Raw genomic sequence first — 8,205 nt, forward strand, 5'->3', positions numbered from 1 at the left:
GCATTCGAATTAAATTGCCAATGTGTGTGTGTGTGTGTAGCATCAAGTTAAAAAGGTTTCATCTTTCTTTTGATTTCTAATGAACAACTTATTAATAGAAAACTTGTCAAGTGATTATTAGTGATGCATTGATGGATTAAGCAAACTCAAAGAGATGTAACAACTTAAAAATGCTACCAAACAAGCACTAATGTCATAGCATTTCTGAGATGGATTTGATTGTGTATGCTACTATTGAGGAAAAAGTTACAAGTCATTATCAAAACTGCAAGCTATATATGATCTTTGCATATATCGAGGTTTTGCGTAAATAGAACAAAGGATCTACGAAGAAATAAAACAAGAAAGGAGTACATAAATATAACCAAATACTTGACATTTTTAGCATAGTTGGTGTTAAACACGGGTTTATGTGGAACATATCCATATTTAAACGAAAAGTTCAATTAAATGTAATGGAACAAGACTCATTTATTTTAGAGTAATGCTGTTCGCAGACAATGCTTAGTCTTCCATCGTCTATGTAATAGTAAAGTAATCCAATATAACTGAATGATGAAATCTCTACTCTGCCATAGGCCTTACACATATCGAGTTCAAGAGCCATACAATCCTTCCTTTCGTATTGCACCATTTGCCTTTTGAGTGGAGTAGTTCAAATGCAGCTATCGTGCTAATGTTAGCATGATATTTAATTTCAGCTTGTCTCACAATTATTTTTAATTTGTCATTAAAGTATTGTAGTTCAATTTTATGGATATTAATGTCATCTAATTACTGAATTAATGTTAGCTTAAACAATAAATTGAAGTATTTAACAACCAAAATAGGAAATTTTTTTGGTCACAACATATTTTTAATGGAACTAACATAATATAACGTTGTCATAAATATTATTAATAACACATATTTCATCGTTGTTTTGTGTTTTGAAATGATGAAAGCATTATAAATATTTCATCGTGATTACAATTTTGAATGACCAAGTGTATTGTTGGTTAACAAACCGGACAATAATTTGATTGTTTCAACTGCAAGTCATCGATGGAAAAAACTATATCAAGACAAAATATGTCATTGTTAAAAACATTTTCCCATTCCTATAATTACAATAGTTATGTACTAATTATGCTCAACATTTTTTATTTGCATCTTTCGGATATACTGCAATCGATTCCCCTTAAATTAGTTAATAATTCCTTCTTTAGTTCCTATTTAACAAAAAGTAAAAAAGTTAAAAGTGTTTTAACAATAAATTAAAGTAATTTTAGCAACCAAAATTGAAATTTTTGTCATTCATTCATACTTTTAAATGGAAGAAATATAATATAACATTATATATTTTCAATGACGTGTATTTTATCATTGTTCTATGTTTTTTAGTGATGAAAGCAACACAAATTTTTTGTCGCTACTAATATTTTTAACAACCAAGTGTTTCTCAGAAAAGGAAAAAAAAAAAAAGAAAGGTAAAAATTATCAATTAGAAAAAGTTATATCAAGACAAAATATGTCATTGTTGAAAACGTTTTCTCTTTCGAATGTTCCTGTTGTTACGATGGTGTCTTTTTTATTTGTAATCTATCTAGTCTTCGGATATGCTGCAATCAATCCCCCTTAGATTAATTAATAATTCCTAATTAACTCATTCATTTGTTAATTAATTTCTTTAACTAACAGTCATACAAATATAAAATGCCAAATTTTTTTGAGTGTAACAGGATTATAAAATTATATAAATACGATCATGCTATATGAACAGGCTCAATGACAGGATTTTAAACAGATGGTGTCATTTGTTCATTGGATTGTTAGGGGAAAAAGCACCCACACACATGCTTCCACACAACACCGGTCAACAAATCCTGTCAAAAGCCCGTGTTCAAGCAGCATTATTCATATAAATAACATGTAGTACTCCACCTTTTTCAATTTCCAGTTCTCAAGGAAAAGCTAGATGGGAACTCAGTTTCAATTTGCTCCTCTGATCATAGCTTTTACATTATGTAGTTGCCTTGCCAGAGGATGGTCAAACGATTTAACTCATGGCTTTAAAGAACTCCCATTTAACACATCCTTTTATCACATTCAAAAACCTTATGACTTGCCTGTTGAACAAAGGTACAGCTTCATCAATGGAGTTCATAAATTATGGGTCTTCTCTACGGATAAACCTTTATCACGAAATAGTCCCACCAGGCCTCGCTCTGAGATAATTATAAGCGTAATACTCTCTCTCTCTCTCTCTCTCTCTCACTCTCTCTCTCTCTCTCTCTCTCATTTTGGGTGTGCTTGTTCATGTAGAAAGACTCATGTATAGTTTATTCATATCCTTGGGTGTTCTTGAGAGCTATGTACATAATAAAGATCATTATATCATGAATTAAGACATAGAAAACTTTGTTTGGTTTAGTTTGCGTCGAATATATTAACCTTGTAATAAAAATTTATGAAAAATGATGCATATGGAATGGAGTCAATATAAATTCAATCATACGCGTACTTTTTTCTTCTTATGTCAAACTATCTAATCTAAAAAGTTTATAATCTTAGAGATGGATCAAACTTATTTATTTGGATAATCTTCAATGCACTCACTTTATGTGTAAGTCATATATCACGTTGAACCACGTCACATTCAATTTTTTTAACAACATGTTGGACATGATGAACTTACTTATATATTTTAATGGTCTTCAACTCTTTTTCTTCTTCACAGGGATACACCTACTACTCAGGTGTATGGCAATTTGAAGCGTATGGACATGTCCCACACGGTACATCAGGTGTGTCGATCATGCAAGTTTTCGGAGCAACCCTACCTCATAACACATCCTTTATACTCGGAGTTAACGATGGCTCACTCACATACTTCAACGCGTCCGTCATTTACCCAAAAGTATATGATAAATGGTTCAGATTGAATGTAATCCATGAAGTGGAGACCAGGAAAATAATGATTTACATTAATGGAATCTTCAAATATGAAACTCTTGACCTAGGAGGAACTTTTCATTATTTCAAGTGTGGAGTTTATGCACAAAAAAATTCTTCCTTCTATATGGAGTCTCGTTGGAAGGGGATTAGGGTTTTTAAGAGGTGATTAACATTTAATTATCCTTCTTTTAAGTAATTGGTTATGGAATAAAATTTCCTTACAAAATGTTTATCTTCTTTTGATCTCTAACAAACAGTTTATAAATAGAAAACTAGTCAAATTATTTTTAGCGATGTGCTGATGGATTATGCGACTCAAAAATAGATTCAAGATGAATTTTTGCTTGAGCTCTCTTGCTTCGGATATCCATATCATTTTCCAGATGAATTTGTTTGTGTTTGCTATATTTTTTCTTCAATCAATATATTCACTTTATGTATCTTAACTGTTTGAGAAGGTAAATTGTAATCTAGTATTAAGGAAAAACACTTACTATGTTCTCTTTATATATGCTCTTTATACATGTCTATCTCGTATATGATTATTTGGTTTTTCGGATTGTGATATTAGTAGATAGAACAAAGTCTACGTAAAACGAAACCAACCGGGAATTTTTCGTTCTCTTTTCCTTCTTTTAATAGACAATTTTTTTGACAATAATCCATAAACCTGTAAAGAGATATATACTGTTCTTAAGAATTGTGAAAGTAGAAAATGAATTCCATAGAGTTAGACGATAAAAATTTGTCATTATTTATCAAGCAATAAATGTAGAGTTTTCAAATAAAATTAGAAGTTATAACATTAAAATAATCACGGGATGTATCACATACTACATGCAAAGAGAAGATGCTTCATGATTATTAACAACTAGCTGCTTTGGATCAAAGAGCTAGTCAGCAGTTAGAATTAGAAAAAGAAAAGAAACATTAATTGTTTGAAGAGAAGAGAAGGAAATTTGATCACTTCGAGAAAAAGGCAGGTGAACTAAATTATACTTAACAATTTGTTATTTGATGCATTAACACGAAAGTTTTGTATTGTCTTATGCATTATATAACAAACTGCCATACTATAGTTTCACTATAAATAGCATTATTCATTCTTTTTTGTTGACTTAGATATAAATATGGTTTTCTCTTTTCCATTTGGTTTATTTTTTCCTTACAAGAATTTTGATTTTTAAAGATATTAGGAACAAACGCACCAATATTTCTATTTGGAAATAATTTACAAATGGATTAATATACAAGTAAATAGAATGAATGACGAATTAGTGTATAATACTTGAAAATAAAGTTTAATTATTTATAAATTAATTTGACCATTTATAAATTGATCTATAAAATTTGTCAAACGGAGGCTTATATTTTTTTCTCTGCAACACAATAAGTATCTTAGGTTTCTTGCAATTTCACGTTCGAATATTTTTACTGTTACAATAATTGTGTACTATTTACGCTCTTGTCTTTTTTATTTGTAATCTTATCTGTCATTCGAATATGCTGCAATTAATTTCCCCTTCAGTTTCCAACTTAGCCGTATTCATTTTTTTTCTTTTACCTAACATTAATTTTCTCAATTTATCATGGTAGTTCACCGTCTTGTCCAAGATTCCAATAATTATACCTAACATCATGTCCTTCTTCTTTAGAATTAATCATGTTCCAAACTTATCCCAAACTATCCTATTCAAGACTCGTTGTTCTTTTTCTACTCCAAAAAATCACGACTTCTTCTTACCTTTTAACCTCTTTATACTAATTTGTCTCTAATATTGCTACTAACAGTATCCTGAGCTGTGACTTGGAGACCTGTAATTGGGCCCACAAAAGGGTTTTTTCCTCTTCCACTAAATGAATCAAATTTGGTAATTCAAAGTCCTCGTAATGCACTCCAAGATCAGAGATATAGCTTCAGACATGGAGTTCATAAATTGTGGGTTTTCAAAACAGAAAAAACCCACACTCCAGTCAGTAAAACCACAGAAAATGAAAATGAAAAAAAAAAAAAAGATTAATTAACAGTTATAGAAGCATAATAAGCCAAAGTTCTTGACTATAGTATGAGGAATAAAATTATATACGCAGAAATAATTTCACCCACCAATATTATTTTAGGGTATAAATAAGACAAACATCTCAAATGTCATTTCATCCTCAATAGCACTTCAGTTGTTGACTATTGTCGAGCTAGATGAAGACTCTTCATCAATTTGCTCTTTGAAGCCTAGCTTTGTCACTATGTATTTACGTAGCTAAAGGATGGTCAAATGATCCAACTCATGGCTTTATAGAGCTCCCATTTAATTCATCCTTTTATCACATTCAAAAACCCTATAACTAACATGTTGAACAAAGATACAGCTTCATCAATGGAGTTCATAAGTTATGGGTGTTCTCTACGGACAAACATTTATCTCGAAATAGCCCAACCAAGCCTCGCTCTGAGATAATTATAAGCGTAAAAACAACTTCTCTCTTTATCTCTTCCTTCCGTTTATTCTTATTTGCTAATATTTTAAACGTGCAAGTCAACCAAGTCATCTGAAACTTTAAACTATAGAGAGCAGTATTCAATCACTTTCCTCTTTCATTGTAGGGATACGACTACTCCTCCCGTGTATGGCAATTCGAAGCATTTGGATACGTACCATGTGAAACATCTGGCGTCTGAGTTATGCAAGTTTTTGGAGCAAGCCCACCTCATGCCAGTACCTTAATGCTCAGAGTTTATGATGGCTCACTCTCATACTACAGGTAGCCTTTTCTTATCCCAAATGTATATGATAAATGGTTCAGATTGAATGTAATTCATGATGTTGAGGCCAGTAAAGTAAAAATTTATATTAATGGAATTCTCAAATATGAAGCTCCTGGCCGTGGAGGAACTTCTCATTATTTCAAGTGTGGAGTTTATGCACAGGATGATGATTCCTACTATATGGAATCTCGTTGGAAGGGGATTAGGGTTCTTAAGAAGTGTAACTGATAATTAATCAATTTTCTTATTGAATAAAATTCCCGTATTTGGTGCATCAAATTAAAAGCGTTATCTTCTCTTCTATTTAGTTAAAGACAAATATTAATTTCAATCATACGTTCATAACTTCTACTCGTTCGTGATGAAAAAAGGAAAGATAGGAATGAGATTTTTCTCTTTTGATGTAGCAGCACCAAGTGGGAGGCTTGCACTATGAACTATTAGCTTAGAGGTAGAGCATGTCCTTGATAATTACGTCGTTGCATCTGAGCTACGAGAGCTCTCACCTACATTGATAGTTCGTTCAATGTGCTCATCGACATCTGATCCTAAGATGTGGATCATTCAGGAGACATTATTTATCTATTGAATTGAATTCACTATTATTCATTTCCTATTAATAAACCATTTATAAATTTGACAGAAGGCACAATATTAAGAATGTGTGATAATTTTAAATTTTATTAATAATATATGTACATTAAAATATTTTTAGCTGAGAAAATTAAATGAAATTATTTTACCTTCAAAATTAAAGCGGGTCATAATTTATCAATCATACTACATGTACATTAATTTTTACATTAAGTTTGACTTCGTTTGACATGACATCCATCTCAGCCATTGATTTTATAGCATCACTTATTAAGTTTTTTACACGTAAGGAGGATGTCAATAAAAATGTACGAATAGCTTAATTCAAAAATTTTACCAAAGCAATATAATGGAAATCTTCCAAATGATGACATGTCAGAATACAATTCGTGTTATCCGACCCATTGTAAACTTGACCTCATCAGATTCACACTTCAAAACTGCAAAAAAAGGCGCCAAATTTCTCAACTGAAATAACAGCTTCTAAAATTGCGTTTGCGCCCCCACTCTCTCTGCACTCTTGACCAATGGACACCACTTTCTTACTTTTCCTCCTCCTTGGCTCCGCAGCCATCACCACCACCGGCGCGGCCGAGACCACCGATTCCACAACCACATTCCAAGAGCTTGAAACAATGCTCAAAACCCTCAGAAGCCACGGCTATACTCTCTTCAGCAACGCAATTACGACCACCGAGCTCCAATACCAACTCGTCACCACCGCCGCCTCTGATGATGTTAACCGCACAACGTCGTTTACTCTCTTCTGTCCCAAGGACTCCCAACTCTTCGCCCTCGACATGGCCTCCGACGCTAACATCTACGTCAGCACCCTCCAATACCACGTCATCCCCCATCGCCGCCTCACTTTCGCCGAGCTGCAGAACCTCTCCACCTCTTTTCTTGATACCCTCCTCCCTCACTACTCAGTCTTGATTGGAAAAACTCAAAACGATAGCATGATTTCGAATAATGGGAGTACTGGAGTCCTGGTGGATGGGGTTCGGATCTCAGCACCGGATCTTTTTGTTGGATCGAGAACTGTGGTGCACGGGATTGATGACATTCTAATGACTGGTTTGAACAAATATTCTGAAGATCTCGGCGAAGAAGAAATCAGTAACAAGGGCTTGGATTCTGCTACGCCGGCTGCCACTCCAGGGAATTCGCCTGGGGAGTTTCTTGCTCCGATGGCCCAATTTGATTGGAATATTCCGGTTCCGCCTCCAAATACATATCTTGATACGATTCCTCAGTTTGAATCAAGTAATCCAGTGGCTTCTGATGAGGAAACTCTGGCACTTCTCGCTCAATTGGCTTGGAATATTCCAGTTGAGGAGCCGGCGTTATCACCGGTAAAGAAGGGTAACCAGAAGAGTATCAAGAAGGGTGGTAAACGTCGTCGAATTCGTCCAGGGAACAGAAGGAAGAATCGGCACCGAGATCACCATTTTGATGATCTGTAGATTGTAATGTTTTCCTGCACCGATCATTGTTCCCCTTATTGTCATCGCATTTAGAACTTGTAATAAAACATGTTTCTGAAATTTGTCCATGTTATTTCACTTTCAATTTTAAATTTTTGATTCCATATGCTTTAGTTATACTGATTTTTCCTGGAATAATTTTCTATTTTACACTTATAAAAACTCATATATTTGAAGAACGAACTGCCATAAATCAAAATAAGATTGCAATGGTAACTGAGATGGATCAACTAAGGAAGATAGTGGCAATCTACATCAACTCTATACAATTCAAAAGGCAAAAGAAATTAGCCATAGTTATGATCACGAAGTTTTATTTAGAATGTAGTCACGAGTCATGACTATGGCAAGCTGCATGGAGTCGTTGTTTTTTATTGTTTAAGCGTATACGCTTGAAAATTAGAGATGCCAAATAGGCGAAGT

General features: G+C 33.5%; 2 protein-coding genes and 1 pseudogene across 2 annotated transcripts; all 3 read left to right on the top strand.

Annotated features, from left to right (window-relative positions):
• Positions 1 to 1,857: 1,857 nt before the first annotated feature.
• On the top strand, positions 1,858 to 3,210 carry LOC111384771 (citrate-binding protein-like). The gene is made up of 2 exons (XM_023009095.1): positions 1,858 to 2,224; positions 2,720 to 3,210. Exons 1-2 carry the CDS (start codon positions 1,958 to 1,960, stop codon positions 3,101 to 3,103), a joined length of 651 nt encoding a protein of 216 aa, XP_022864863.1. The 5' UTR covers positions 1,858 to 1,957; the 3' UTR covers positions 3,104 to 3,210.
• A 1,617-nt stretch (positions 3,211 to 4,827) lies between these two features.
• Positions 4,828 to 5,929, top strand: LOC111384769 (annotated as a pseudogene).
• An 855-nt stretch (positions 5,930 to 6,784) lies between these two features.
• On the top strand, positions 6,785 to 7,842 carry LOC111384772. The gene has a single exon (XM_023009096.1). The coding sequence runs from the start codon at positions 6,823 to 6,825 to the stop codon at positions 7,759 to 7,761; it is 939 nt and encodes a 312-aa protein (XP_022864864.1). The 5' UTR covers positions 6,785 to 6,822; the 3' UTR covers positions 7,762 to 7,842.
• Positions 7,843 to 8,205: the final 363 nt, after the last annotated feature.

The sequence above is a fragment of the Olea europaea genome, unplaced genomic scaffold, assembly GCF_002742605.1.
Source record: "Olea europaea var. sylvestris unplaced genomic scaffold, O_europaea_v1 scaffold2999, whole genome shotgun sequence".
NCBI classification, from domain to species: domain Eukaryota; kingdom Viridiplantae; phylum Streptophyta; class Magnoliopsida; order Lamiales; family Oleaceae; genus Olea; species Olea europaea.

Excerpts from the sequence above, each read along its gene's own strand:
- LOC111384771 (XM_023009095.1), top strand. The coding sequence starts at position 1,958 with ATGGGAACTCAGTTTCAATTTGCTCCTCTGATCATAGCTTTTACATTA. Across the intron at positions 2,225-2,719 it reads GCTCTGAGATAATTATAAGC|GGATACACCTACTACTCAGG; the intron begins GTAATACTCTCT and ends TCTTCTTCACAG.
- LOC111384772 (XM_023009096.1), top strand. The coding sequence starts at position 6,823 with ATGGACACCACTTTCTTACTTTTCCTCCTCCTTGGCTCCGCAGCCATC.